Here is a 15151-nt window from a genome sequence, read left to right as displayed (position 1 = left end):
GAGGGTGTCGATGGCTAAATCAAAATCTTGAAAATTAACGCAGTGGTCGAATCTTTCTTTGGCAAAAATGTGGAAATATATGTTTTGTTGATTTTCGTGACTATTATTTGTCCTAATTCTGGGTTTTCGTTCTTCAGGTCATTTAAACGGAACATTCTAGCCTCTAACAATTCTCGGCCACTACGGTTCGTTAAAACGCAGTGTACTGATACGAAATTGAGTATGTTTTCATCGCGACTCTGCGCTGGCGAATCGAGTTCTTTATTCGTTTAAATGAACGGTCATTCAATTTAGAGGCTCGTTTCTACGCTTGCAATTCGCATTATTATGTCCGGACATTTTGCAGTGGTCACAAAATTGGCTACTAGGTAGAGGGTCGCGACTGAGACATTGAATCGCGTAATGTCCTGCTTTACCGCACCTGTAGCAAGTAATTTCCGGGGTTTTCTTTTGAGGGCATGCATGGGCTAAATGTCCCTCTTTATCGCTTACGTAGCCAGCTTGGACAGTCGCATGAGGGTAATTCCCTTTGTTGCACTCTCTGGCATAGTGCCAGGGCTTATTACAATTAAAGCACGTTACTGAGGTTTGATTTCTCCGATCATGAATTTGGTCGTCGCCACGACCTTGACCACGATTGATCTCATTTTCTTTTCAGCCTACTGCAAGGGAACGTACTTGTGACCTACCTAACTTCTCATTCACCTGCTTGAGCTGCGTTTATTGCTTCTTGCAAGGTGGTCGGATTTTTAAATCGAACTTTTAGTTCAATGTCCGGAAGCAGGCCTCTCGTGAAATTTGTCAAACCTACTGCATGAGCAGCGCACAATACGCCGTAAGCAACTTCCTCCGCATATTGATTTTCGATAGCATTGATCAGTTGCTTATGGATTTTGCTGACCCGGACTCCGTATTGAAGAACGGTTTCTTCTGAAGTCTGGATCACAGTACTCAGCATGGCCTGCAGTTGTCCTATATTTTTATGAGGGTAGACCGCCGATTTAATGTTTGACGGGAGATCGTCGATGGAATCAATTTCTCTGTCTTGCAAATAGGCGTCTGCCCTTCCAATAATTCTGCAACGAATCAAGCGTAACAGCAATGGCCTATCTGCAGGGCAAACTGAGTATCTACGCAAACAAACAATCCATAACAAATTTACGATCTGTGAGCTTCGCGAATCTGTAGCTGTCGAAGAAGGCCTTGTGTGATCATTAACGATGTCGGTGGGGTTTCTTTGAAGAAGCTGAGCACTGAGGGGGCCGCGCGGTGCAATCGTGAGCGAGAGACGCGTATAATCGTGTCCATTTGGATTTTGATAACTCGTTTATATTATTCCGCCTGCACTACCATCGCCAACTTGGTCGTTACTTGTGTCTAGGTCTAATACAACTTCACTACCTAGGTCACCTAAATCGAGTCCGGGGGTCACGTTGGCCATTTTTTGTTTATTTCGAAGATCTATTCACAACCCAAAATGTAACAAACCAAAGATATGATATTTACGATTGGCTGTGTATTTTCGAAACCTGATAATAAAAATTTACCAACAACAACAATGATTTTGTTTACACGTAAATTGGTGCACTTCACTCGCGAGCCAATCTCTTTGGTTCTCGACCTTTAAAATTCTTCTATCATCTTTGTTCTTGGTAGTCCTTAAAATTCTTGGAACCCTTGATCCTCCTTTGAAGTCCTCAATCGTCCTTGAAAGTCATTAAAAGTCCTCGATTCTCCTTAGAAGTCCTTGAAAATTGATTGAAGTCCTCGGAAGTCCACGATCGTCCTTGGAAGTCCTCGGTCCCACGGTGCGCCTGTGGAAGTGGAGGAGAATGGTATGGGGTTCCAATCACTTCGCTTCAATCTTGACTCAAAAAACCCCGCCAAAAATTTGACCAAGGTTGCGGAGTTTGGCAATTTATTACAAATTGATGCCAATATCACATGCGTTTGCAGTTCAGAAAAATGTGTTCACGCGCGCACTTTATTAGTGTTCACTTGTTTTTTTTAAACGTTCGAGCATGGAGAATAGATATAAGGAGACCAATCTGTAATGCATGGACTTCACCAAAAACGGTCACTTTTCTGTTGCCAAAAGTACGCATACACACATGTGTAAAATCACACTTACGTATAGTTCAAGACTTTCCGAGCGTGGCGTGCCAACCACACTTAAAAAAAATATGGCCACCTCCATTGTTTTGTTTTGACAGGTCGCTTGAACAAATAAGTAACTAATAATCAGACAGGATTTTATTAAATGTTTGTGGAACAAAAATTATTCGCCATGGAAGAGGTAGGTAGTACGTTCATGAAAATATAAAATTAGTTTTACCAACACTATGCGCGCGACAGGTATTCGACAGGTTCGTAACAAAAACAATAAACATGCAACTTACACCACTCTGAAAGTCTTGTACACTATACACTTAAAACCACACTCATTGGAAACTTTTGCTTTTATACAGCGATTTTTAATTTAAAATCCTTGCCCTTATTCACAAACTATTAATTGTGCATTCATTATTTATTTACATTTGACTCGCGTTCACATCGGTGGCCATATTATTTTAAGTGCGGTTAGCAAGCCACGCTTGGGAAGTTTTGAACTATACTAAGTGTGATTTTTCACATGTGTGTGTGCGTACTTCTAGCAACAGAAAAGTTTTAATTTTCAGTTCCACTAGTTTGGTCTCTTTATGTCTATTCTCCATACGTTTGAGGCACAAAACTTCACAAGTGTCAGGGTCACTTAATTTTAAATTTTGATAAAAGCACAACGCGACTCAGCAAACATCCCACCGCTGTCACCAAAAGTGTTTTCTGTAATGCCCGGGAATGGATGCGCGCGCGAAATTTGAATGGTACAATTTAATTCGTCGTCAACCGTCGAACTTCACCGCCAAAAGGAGCCAGAGTCCTTACCGTGAAGAACTAAAGTCTATGAGACACTCAAAACTTACTAGCGGTAACTTACGCCAGGAACGCCGGTAAGTTACCGGTAAATTCTCGAACGATTTTCTTTCAAGAATTTACGGGAATTTAAGTTTTTCACCGAAATAAATGTAAAGTTTTGAGTTCAAATGGTTTTAAATGCAACCTGTGATGATTTTTAGTAACTTAAGGAATATTTTTCTAATCATTAACAGTTGGTGAATTTGAGAAGTATAAACAATATAATTATACAATATTGTAATAACTCGAAATATAATTAAAATTTTTGAAGACCTTGGGCTTATTGTAAACGGAATAGTGCATAGTAATTGTCCGAATGAAAAAAAATTCTTGAATTTTTTCCCTAGATTTTGCTCTAAGGTCAGACTTGACAAAACAAAGTAGACAAATTTAAACAGGTCTACTTTCAATTCAAGTGGGTAGTTTATTTTCGACAAACTCGAACGAACCCAATCAAAGGATTTTTTCAACACTAAAAAAATTTGAGTTATCTCAAAAACGGTGAGAGAGGAGCGAAAACTGACAACTTTTTAAAAAGGGGGATGATTCTCGGTCACTTTGATCATAAGCAATAACTAGATTTTATAAATAAAAAAAATCTGAAATATCTCGAAAACGGTCATAGATGCGCAAAAACTATTTACATTCTAGGGATTTTGCAGAGGGGGTTTTTCAAACAACTCTTAACCACTCAAATAAAAAGATTCTAAAAATTTAAAACAATAATGAAATTTATGATTTATATTAGAAACTATCCGAGAGACATGAGCAATAAAAAAAATGTTAAGAAGTTTGCACAACAGGATTGTTTTTGACAAACTCGCACTAACCCACTAGAATGATTTAAAATGAAAAAAACTGCTATTTTAATGTGTTTCGAAAACGGTGAAAGATCTGCGAGAACTGACGAAAATTTCTCTGTTTGATGAAGATCTTCGACCACCCCGAGATGACATAGTAAAATAGAAATACGCGAACAGGGACAACATTTTGAGGGTATTCCAGACCCTAATGGCCCTCGGGAACTCTGAATTAGTCCGTGAGACATATGCAAATACTTAAAAAATTAATGATAAATAACAATTAGTATTATTAATGAAAAAGATTGATACATTTTTAGATTTCCGGAAAACGTTGAAGGATACGTGAAAAGCGTCAAAATTCTCAGAGATATTCTAGAAGTATTTGGATTGGAAATAATTGAATGGCGAGCTCGGATTAATTCAAATTGAGGTTAATGTTTTTTTTTGCGGGAATTGAAAGGATGTACAAGATTTTTTGATTAGCCTCGAATTGATCGAAATACCCACATAGCAAACTTCCCGAAAAACCCAGGTCTGTCCCAGGCTTAGACCTATGCTTTTCCCGAAAAAGCCTAGGACAGACGTGGTTTTTTCGGGAACTGTACTATTTGGGTTAAGCGCATGGTTTGAAAAGGATTAAAAGGTGTGTTAGGATTTAAGTTTATTTTGACGCGTGGATTTAAAATGAATGAAAGTTAGGTTTGGATTTGTTTCCAGTTCACTCGAATACACAGTGGTGAACAATCGGAAAAAGGTGGTCAAAAACCCCAAAAAAAATTTTTCCCCTAACTATTTTTTACTTATAGATAAGTCTCATCAGTATATGTGTAACTTATTTCGACATGCAATGACAATATGAACTTTTTTTTACTGAGCGATGGCGTCGGAATGTGAGAGTTTCACAAGTAATACTTAACGCATTTGATACAAGTGAAGAACGACTGCACAAAAAAAAACGCTTAACTTGTGAAATGGTGAACAAATTTCTGTTTTAGAAAATGGAATCGTCTCTGAAAAGTAAGTATTTCGATATTATTTATTTAATGAATCATGATTTTATTGATTTTAATTTACAATAGCATGTAAATTCGGTTGAAATGGTCTCGAAGAAAAAACGAGAAGTTATATAATTTGATGAATATAAAAAATGTTCCACTGAGTTCAACAGAGATATTTAGTTTAAAATAATGATTAGGGTTTTCCTTATTACGCATCAAAAAACCAGCTGCGGAGAGCTGCTTTTTTGTGTTTTTTCTCAATTTTTATCTCAATCTTCATACAGTGGCGGTCTGGCATGGGGCGCAGCCAGGGGTTACCGGCTGCGGCTCCGAAGCCATGCCAAGGCGCCCCATAAACATTATATTGTTTAAAAAAATAAATATTCACTAATTTATGTTTGGTTGCTATTAAAGAAAAGATTTTTTAAATGAATGATAAATTATTCATATTAAAACAGTAAAAGTGAAAGGAATCTTCTTGTTATCAACTTAATTACGGAATTTTAAATTAATTTGTTTCCGATGCAATCCATAATATATTTATTGCTTAAAAATGTATAGGACACCTAAATGCATTTTTTATGGGTCGAAATTTTCTCAAAAACAAGTATTGCCTTACACTTCAAGATTTCGGATCAAAGGATATATTTCATTATTTTGGAAATTGTAAAATATTACTATATTTTGCTATACTTTATTATAATAATTGTTATTTTATTATAATTTTAGCATTTTTCGTAATTTTTAATGTTATTATTTAATGACTTATTACAATCAAGGCATCTTCGCGGCGAAAATACTTGAAAACTTTCAGTCTATATGACTTTCAAGTTGCAGCGCATATTTTTACTGTCTTGTTTTTATAATTTAAAGAGTTCGCCTTCTATAAATCATCTATTTTGTTATTTAAAGAAATTAATTTTTGATTTTAAATGTTTTTAAAGATTAAAACGAAGTTTAAAATAAAAACAACGCGTTACATAAAAAATTATTAGTAACGAATTTTGAGCTCTTTTGTGGGTGAATAAATTTCGTCCATTTTTTTATTTCGCAGTTTGTGTCTTTTGCCCCAACAATTCAATTTTTAAATCGTTTTACGTTGTTTTTTATGAATAAAACATGTAAAGCGTGATTAACTAATTTTTTTATGCACCATTTTTTTCAAATAATCTTTTTTTGTAACTTGCATAGTTAGACCACGAGACAGAATGTTTTATTTTTCATTATTTGTTTGTGTGATCAAAATTTGAATTTTCAATTTTTCAAAAAATTCAAAAAGTTGTTATGACAGCCTTTACATGGGGGGGGGGGGGGCAAGTCTTACACACATGTAATACGTTTATGTTATACTCCTTAGAAACAGTTTTTCCTGTTCTCGATGACCTTTTTTTAGGAGTCGCCCCCTGTATTGGATCTCCGACTGCGCCCCTGGGTACCCAGTCCACCACTGTCTTCATATATGTCCATAATCTGAAAACTTCAAGCCCCTCTATATTGTCAACTGGTTCGGATAATTCATATAGTTCTAACACGGCTATAATTTAACCAAGTTTTTATCTGATTAAAAAACAATAATTTTAGATGGGTTCCCAGGAAACAAAAATCTATTCACTTGCATTTGAATGGGATTTGGGGTCTTCTGAATTGCGTATCTGTCACTGGAATTCCAGATAGCCGTCCATATGTTAGAGTGAATTTTTAATGAGAAATCAATTTTTTTAATCGGCCACGTAATTTTTTTCTCGGACCCATTCAGTAGCGAATATGAATCAGAATTAACCGATAGAGGAACGATAATTCCGATAGAAAATTAACAATTTAAATCAAACAAATATAATTGAAATAGTTAAAATTATTCATTAAAAATAGTTCAATGGCTACCTTTAAGAAAATCCTGGCATACAATTAGTCTATTTTTTCTTACAGACTATTTATTTTCAGGTATTTAAATTGATTTTGCTAAACATTTTTTTTTGATATATTTGCATCACGCCACATCAGAATTTTAAACATTTATTCCACGTTTACCATATATGAATCTTAAATTTACAAAAACTAACACTCACGTTTTATCTTATAGAAACTGCCTTTACCAAAAATGCGGGTTTTAAAATTCTAAACATTTGGATGTTTGTGATGCAAATGGATAAAGCGAATTGCGGAGTTTGTTGCTAACACGTGGACTCCTTGCAGCCATTAGCATGTGCACTGAGTAAGTTGAATGTCACTGACGCTTAATTCAGTGTAAGTCTTATAATTCCTGTACAGGATAATCTAATAAAACTACTTTAAAAAGAAAATTACAACTAAATAATCATTAAATTCATAAATAAATTGTCGCATCAATTGATATATATATATATATATTATTTAATTTGAATATAATAAATAAATAAATAATAATAAATAATAAATATAATAATAAATAAATATATTAATAAAATATTATTTAATTTGAATTTCTGTAATTTTTTTTTAAATCAGCAATGTGCTATCCAAACTTATTATCTCATACTTCTCATTCGAAACAATTAATTCTTTAAAATGTTAATCTGCATAGTCCACTCAGTTGAACACAACCTGAAGTAACCTGCAATTGGCAGATTCACGCTTATTGAAAATTGCTATGTACGCATCGTATTTTTACCATTGGGTGTGATCTTTTAAGAACTCTATTTTATATTGAGTCTCAACCCATTCATATGCACATTAACGAATCGTAGAATGCTCATAGGAATTATTTCAGGTTCGTCTCCTTCAACTCTATGATCTGACGATATCTTTACGATATCGCAAAGACACCGAAACGACATGGACATAGGATGTCGTAAAGATGTCGTAAAAATGTCGCGAAAACGTCTACGAATTTTGTGCCCACTGGGCTGTAAGTAGCAGTCAACAGGCGTTATACGTCTTATACAGTAAGGATGTTTTCTATATAGTCATAGGGAATATAATTACATAAACTCTAGCTTACGATGCAACCCGTCTTGCATTTGTGTAATGCAAAAAAGTACTATATAGGCGATTTTAATTTGGTTTTCAAATCTCCCGCGCTCCAGATCTTACGCTGATTGGTCAAAGTCTTCGAGACTCAGAGGACGTGCGCAAAATATACGTATAACCAAATTCTGAAAAAAGGTTATGTTCCCCAGGATTCACCGCGCATTTCAAATAAATAATTAGTTACGAATTAAAAACAGTGTAACACAATATTAGAATGTGTTCACAAAAATTCTCGGGACGTGGTTTCTTTGGGAAATTTTTCTTAAATCTTTGTTTGCGAAATCTTTTTTATTCGTTGAAATCATTGAATTATTTGAAATCTATAATTAGTAAAAAAAAAACTTCTAAAACGTTCTGAAACCTTTTTAAATCTTCCAATTGTTTTAAAATCTTTGAAATCTGGTGAACTGTAACCTTTTCAAAATCTTTGAAACCCTTTACATCTTTTAAAAGTTTAAAAATCTTTGTGTAATTGTTACGAAATATCTAAAATCTGATTAACACGTCTTTCTAAAATGTTCAAAATCCTTTTAAATATTTTTAAATCTTTGAAACATTTTGAAACATTTATTAATGTTTTGTAATATGGCGTATACTCAAAAACAGAGTGGTGAAACTCTTGTACATTCCGTTATATGGCCATTTGGCCCATTTCATGAAACTTTTCTAATTTTGGCCACCTTTTTCCGATTTTTGACCACTCCCTAGTAACACCGCATATTCTCTCAATATTTCTACCATATTTCCTGCAATATCTGCAATATTACAGGAATTATGGTAGAAATATTGCTGGAGTGTCTTCAGAAAAGGGATATACAGACACTTCAGCAATATTTTCACCATATTTCCTGTAATATTGCGGATATTGCAGGAAATATAGTAGAAATATTAAGGGAATATGCGGTGTTACCAGGGCTGTGGGATAGTGGGAAATTTTGTTTTCGATTAGAGTGTGATTTATTTGGTTTTTTTTCGGATTCACACTTATCCACCCGGACTGATGTCGGATTCAGTAAGATTCGTCGGATTGAATTGAAGAAGTTCCATGTATAAGATGATTGGATGCACGGATTTAATGAAGAATTGGTAAGTGAGCCTCGGATCCATTCGGATTGGATTTCGGGTTGAGACATGTGTTGAGATTGGGATTTAATTCGAGGTTGAAAGACGGATTGATAAGGGTTGAGGAGGATGTGTATTTTTAAAGCATAGCAAAATCAGTTAATACTTAATCTAGAAGGGAAAATACATACAAAAATGTAATCATTAATTAATAATAATGTTGTTTATTGTTTGAATATTAATAATTGTAAAATATTATTATAAACTACTAATACATAGTTAAAAGTAAGTTATTTTACATCATATTTCGCAAAAGTTGTGCATTAAACGCATACTGCATTACGATGCAGTATGCGTTGCTTTTCAATAAATTGGTCATCTGATTCCTGCTCTATAGTTTCAATGTTAGAGACAAAAAATTTGTCATAATCTCCTTCCGAGTCGCTGCCATCATGTTTATCTTCATCGGAAAAACGTCTAGTGTTCGCACAACCGCTCGGCTGCTGCGCAGATTATAACCAGAAGTTGATGCGCCAGCCATTCTGAGAGAAAAAAAATTAAAATTAGTGTTTACTAATTTTATGTACTACCATTATTTATAATTGGTTAAATTGATTGAAACTTAAGAGCCTCAAACTTTAAGGAAATTTAAATTTAAAAAATCAAGAATTTAGAAAATGTACGTAATTAACAAGTAGGTATGATTTTTGGTAAATTTATTCTAAAAATGAAAAATTCTATGTAAAATTACTTACCTCTAGAGAAAATGTAGTCGAGAAAACCTAAGGAACCGCACTTGTGCAAATTTGCACCAAGCCTAACTTTCGAAGTGAACATCACGAAGAGTAAGAGGCGAATGAAGCTAGGCCTTACGTGGTATGACTCAGTACCTGATTGGCATATTTAACGTGGAATCGAGAGACCTTTATACTTACCGAGTGACAAGAGACACTTATTTGAAAATTTTGTTGGTGCATATTTGCACAGGCATGGTAACCACGGGTTAAAGAATGATTTCCAGTCCACAACTTGAAACTTGTACATTCTCAACCCCGTGTATTGTGCCGGAAAATGCCCCCAAAAATGAAAAATAGCAATTTCATGTAAAATTCATGATAATTACGGTGTTTTTTGGAAATTTTTCAACATGCATTATTACAATGAATCCCGGATATAGTATCGGTTTTGAGGCTGACGTTTGACCTTACTCCCCGGAGTTAGGTTTACCCCGACGTAAATTGTCAAGAGCATATGAACCGTTTCCGGTGGATTTTACTGCGTGGTAAAAAATATTTAAAAAATTATTTTCTAATATGGAGACAAGGGTAAACTATAAATATTTTAACGGAAATAAAGAAGAAAGATTGATATTACAATTTAAAATAAATGTGTTTCCTGCTTACTTACCTAAAATTTTTGCGGGCCGTGTTAAGCATCTAATTTAAGGGCATGTGATACTTCGTCGTGTGATCAATCGGGTACAGTTCCCCCGGCTTTTTCTCCACAAAAGTGAAAAATTTTTTAAACTGAATTCGGAGATGCTATAAAATACTATAACGGACGTCGCTGAACTCTTTTTTTAGGGATAATAACCAAAAAAAATGTATTGTGCTAAATAAAACTTTTATGCATGTGCATTATTTTGAGGTTAGGGTCATTTTTCAGCTCTCCGGCATTCCAATAATGTAGTTCTGTGTCGTACCGATGCTGTCGGTAAGCACTCTAGAATAATGGTCGGAGAGAATTGTAACACACATAACCTCAAAATATACACACACATTTTGTTTTAATTTTGAAAGAAACCAAATATTCGAGATTTCTATAAAGTGGTTTTTTGACACACGGATGTTTGTGAATCTTTATGTTTTCAGGCATTCTACATATTTTAATCAATATGCATTTCAGAAATATTGGATTCTATTATGCCAGAATTGTGTATATCCCGTACAGGAAATTGAGTGGATATCGTACGGGGCGGAAATCTCGATATCCTTGGAATATGCCACGAATATCCCGGGAGATTTTTGGGACATTCTTCAGGATATCCGATATCCTGCCGAGATATCCTAGGGATATGCTAAGGATATCATTTTGTTGTGAGGGTTTACCCTATCCCCTCCACAGTGCCCCCTGGTTTTTCAGGTTGTTAGAAAACCCCGACAATATGCGTAACTGTGAAAAAATCTTAGATAGCACAATGTAATTTGAGTTCACCCCTCCCCTCCCCATTTCCCGACTGTCTGGGTTTCGAACTTTAGAATTAAACTGTACGCTCGACTGCACGAAATTGCGAAAAATTTGCAAAAGACTAAGGGCGTTTTTCTAAAAACAGAACTAAAAAAATGGAGCTATTATAAATTCGATGGATAGAAATTTATGAATATAATTATGAGAGAAACCATTCTTTTATTTTTTCCAAATGGGATTATAAATATTTTACACCGTCCTTGCACGTTACTTCTTATCTGTAATGCATTGCCGGATCAAATTGTCTGAACCGATGAGTTTTTAATATACCCTTGACCATTGTCAATTATCCACAGCATAATGCTCTCAGATATAAGTTCTTGTTAGCTGGTTTTTATATAAGCGAAAAGATGCAGGGGCCTCACCAGATGATGAATCTGTTCATTCTCATTATTTTGGTATTCCAGACCTTGAGTGTCAACTCCGTTCTTCGAAAGAGCCTGGAAAGTAAGTCTAATTACTACTAATATAATTATATTTGAAAATAATTGTCTTATTTGTCGTATTTTACATCAATATTTGAACCTGTATGTTTCTTATGGAATTAGATACTAAATGAAACTTCTTGAAATATATCATGGAAAGATTCGTAAATAATTTCCATTTTGATCTTTGAGAGCGGTCATATATTACATAATATTAAAAAGGGGGAGGGGTGTTCGTGTTTCGTTACGGTCTCTTATGTGATGGAGAGGGGTATTTAGAACCTGCTTACGTAAGATTTTCTATTGCATGTATTTATAAAAAATCACAGAGCCCATTACTTCAAATTCGTCCAAAATTAAAAAAAAAAACAGATTAAAATTACCAAAGTGGTGAAGATTTTATACAAAAGTTAAAAGAGCGAGAGACATATTTTGTAGAATTTTTTAAAAACAGCCAGTTTTTTTCTTAGCAGTTTGTGAAATCTTTCGTTATTTGTAAGAAAAATGTGAAAATTCAATTTTTCACAAAAAAAAATATTGTGGCCACAAAAAGAATAAGGCTCACATAAAGCTTGCAAGATTTTTTCCTTATAGAATGCAAAATTGAACAAAAAAAAAAATGTGTGCGTTTTTTGTAAAAAGCGATTTTTTATATTTTCAAACAAATTTACGCTACTTTCTTGATTTGGAACTTTTTTCTCCGACGTATTTTGAAAGAGGACGGTAAAACTTACCAGGATCCGAATAAACTTGGAATATCTTTGCAAGTCTTACCTGCAACAAATTTTAACATTGGTTTTTTCTGTATTGTTTTAAATCTTGTGTCCCGATTTATAGCTTAAATTCACTCATACTTTGCCGTTTAGCCATTGCTGCTAAGGACGCCGTCGCAGACGACAGCTTTTATTCCATCATAGAATAAACTTTTAGTTCTTTGTGTGATTCGACACAAAGATATAATTTACTGTATCCAATGTTTAGTTACGTTCAGTTTATTAAAAGCTGTTGAATCGTCCTTAGTAGTAATGACAAACAATCCTTTACGAAAATATATGATAGGAAAAAAATGACAACCACGTTTTTCCGCGACTTGGATCGTTTTCAAATTCGCGTGTGCAATGCAGCAGACCTCGAATTCACACGGATTTAAATGTGGGTACGAATTGAAGTTGTTGGTATACGAATTTAAATTGACGAAAAATCGACTTCTAGTCGGTTTGATTTGTATTTTTTAAATACCTCCGATTGCTTTGAAGGACTTCCTATCCAAACATTTTCCTGGGTGTATGATCAGTGGTGTCAGAACGCAGATATCTCTGGAATGGTAGTGGTTCATGTCTATTTTTAAATTGAAACATGTCGTTACGTAACCTAAAAATATAAAGGAATAACTACTGCGCATGCCAGAGACTTCCGCGTTCTGACATTTTTTCATTCCGGTAATAAGCGTAGAATAGAGAAAAATTAATATTTTGAGATTTCAGCGCAAAATTGAAGATTCTATTATTTTGAATACGCGATTTTTCCATCTGTCTAAAATGCTAAAATAAGAATAAGATACCTCCTAAATTTATTCACATCTATTTCCATAGCGACCGGCACACAGTTTTCTATTCTCCCAAAGAGAACGTGTTTTCAATATATTTAATTCCTTCTAATTGTACCGATAACGCACCTCACAGAGATATTTTTTATTCCTCAGAAGTGGTCATATTTTGATTTTATTTAATTCCTTCTTATAAGTTCACGGAATGTAAATTCTGACATTTTAATTCTCACTAATTCAAATCTGCCTCTCTAGAGTTAAAATTATTTGAATTCACACATTTGCATATATTTCTTTGTTGCACTTTTTAAGACGTTTAAATAAATTATTAAAATATAAATAAATATAAATTTGAATATTTTTCGAATTTATAAGTTATAAAAAGAATTAATAATGAAAAATAGGTTAAATAAATGGTTTGGTTAAATTTTATTTTAATCCCCTTGAAGGATTTTTAGACGGAGGAAAAGTCGCGTATTCATAGCAATACAAATTCTTAATTTTTCTGAATTCAACCCTTGTTAGCGGGATGCAAACTCACGTGTTTCTGTGGCTTCTTAAGTCTCTTCTAATGAGGGTCTCATTCTCACATTCTAATCGTTCTTCCCATGGCCTACCTCTAGGCAGGCTGCCTCGTTACTCTCTTTGTCCATCAGAGTCTTCTCGCATATTATGCCCAGGAGTTTCATGCCAAGCGCGCTGATATTACTCTTATCCATCCTTTTCTTAATAGGTCCATGTCTCGCTCCCGCATTGCACAAAGGATATGCCCAATTAACCCTCACATCACAAGGTGGGGTGTTTAGACACCCCAAGGCCCTATTTTTGCGCATGAGCTCGTTTTTATGCTGATGTTTATGTAACTGCATTTTTTTGGTCAATATATTATTAACGATACTGAAAGAAGTTACTTAATCATTTATTATCCTTTATGAAATATATTATGTGTTACGGACTGTGTAAATACCGTTTGTGTTTCCTATAGCTGATAAAATCTAAGAAATGGAATTTTCTCGTTATAATTTAGCAGAGAATGATTAAATCAGTCCTTTGAATAATTGTATAATTTTGTGAAATACCTAAGAAACAATATTATACCATGAATCAATCGTAATGTGTTTCAAAATGACTGGGGTGTGGAGAGACACCCCACCTTATTGTAAATGAGATTCTGTCTCACCTTGTGGTGTGAGGGTTATATTGGCAAATTGTATAAACGAGATCAATTGGATTTGTTACAAATTACATGTCATTGTGAAATTGCACATTTTAAATCATTTTTCTTCATTTCCCAATGAAAATGAGAAAAGGGAACGTAAGTGTAAAAATCCTGAAGTCCAAAATTTCAAAAAACATCTGAGATGGCAGCTAATTAAATATCCAAAAATAGCTCCTATCTGTCGTTTTCAATGAAATACTTTAAAATTTTGATAGAAGAATAAGTTTGACTGTAGAAATCATCCTTTGATTCCAGAAGTTCAAACTTTAAAAAAAAATTCTAAAACTAACCACCATTTTGTATTTTTTGTTCAAAATTTTGGACTTCGGAGATTAAAGAATGATTTCCAAGGTCAAACCAAAATTTTTCTAGCAAAATTCAAAAATATATAATTGAGAAGTACAGAAATGAGTTATTTTTTAAATATTTAATATACCGCCATTCTTGATTCAAAAAACAAGTATAAATTCCCTGTCCACTACACATTACAATAATTTATTAAATATTGCACAATGATCAAGTATTCCAGGTTATTAACTACGGAACATGCCATTTTTAGCCTTACTTTTGGGTATGCCTTTTTCGAAATTTGGAAATTTCAAGCTTTTCAAAGTTGTGGTATTTCAGGCATTACATAGAGATTATCGTCCTATATAGATGATTAATTTCAATAACAACTGAAAAATTTTAATAAATTGAAAGTTTTTGCACAATTTTCCTTAATGCTAATCTCATGGAAAACTTAAAATGCATGGCGTTTTTTTTTTATTATTACACCATTAAGCCACTTCCCTTTCGAGGTAGGCGTGACTCACTCGGCAGGGGAAAGGAGTAGTGTGTGGAAGGGATAGAGATTTTTCAGATTGATCCAGAATTCTCGTGCTATTTAA

At 34.0% G+C, this 15151-nt stretch overlaps 1 protein-coding gene across 1 annotated transcript in view; it reads left to right on the top strand.

Annotated features, from left to right (window-relative positions):
- The first annotated feature begins 11385 nt into the window (after positions 1-11385).
- Positions 11386-15151, top strand: part of LOC117167396 (serine protease snake-like) — a 43231-nt gene continuing 39465 nt past the window's right edge. Inside the window, exon 1 of the mRNA XM_033352290.1 lies at positions 11386-11518. Coding sequence (XP_033208181.1) covers positions 11422-11518 — 97 coding nt within the window. The 5' untranslated portion in view covers positions 11386-11421. The remainder of the gene's footprint in view (positions 11519-15151) is intronic.

The sequence above is a fragment of the Belonocnema kinseyi genome, chromosome 2, assembly GCF_010883055.1.
Source record: "Belonocnema kinseyi isolate 2016_QV_RU_SX_M_011 chromosome 2, B_treatae_v1, whole genome shotgun sequence".
NCBI classification, from domain to species: Eukaryota; Metazoa; Arthropoda; class Insecta; order Hymenoptera; family Cynipidae; genus Belonocnema; species Belonocnema kinseyi.
The sequence above is the reverse complement of the archived record's forward strand: the minus strand, read 5'-3'. Positions and strand labels throughout refer to the sequence as shown.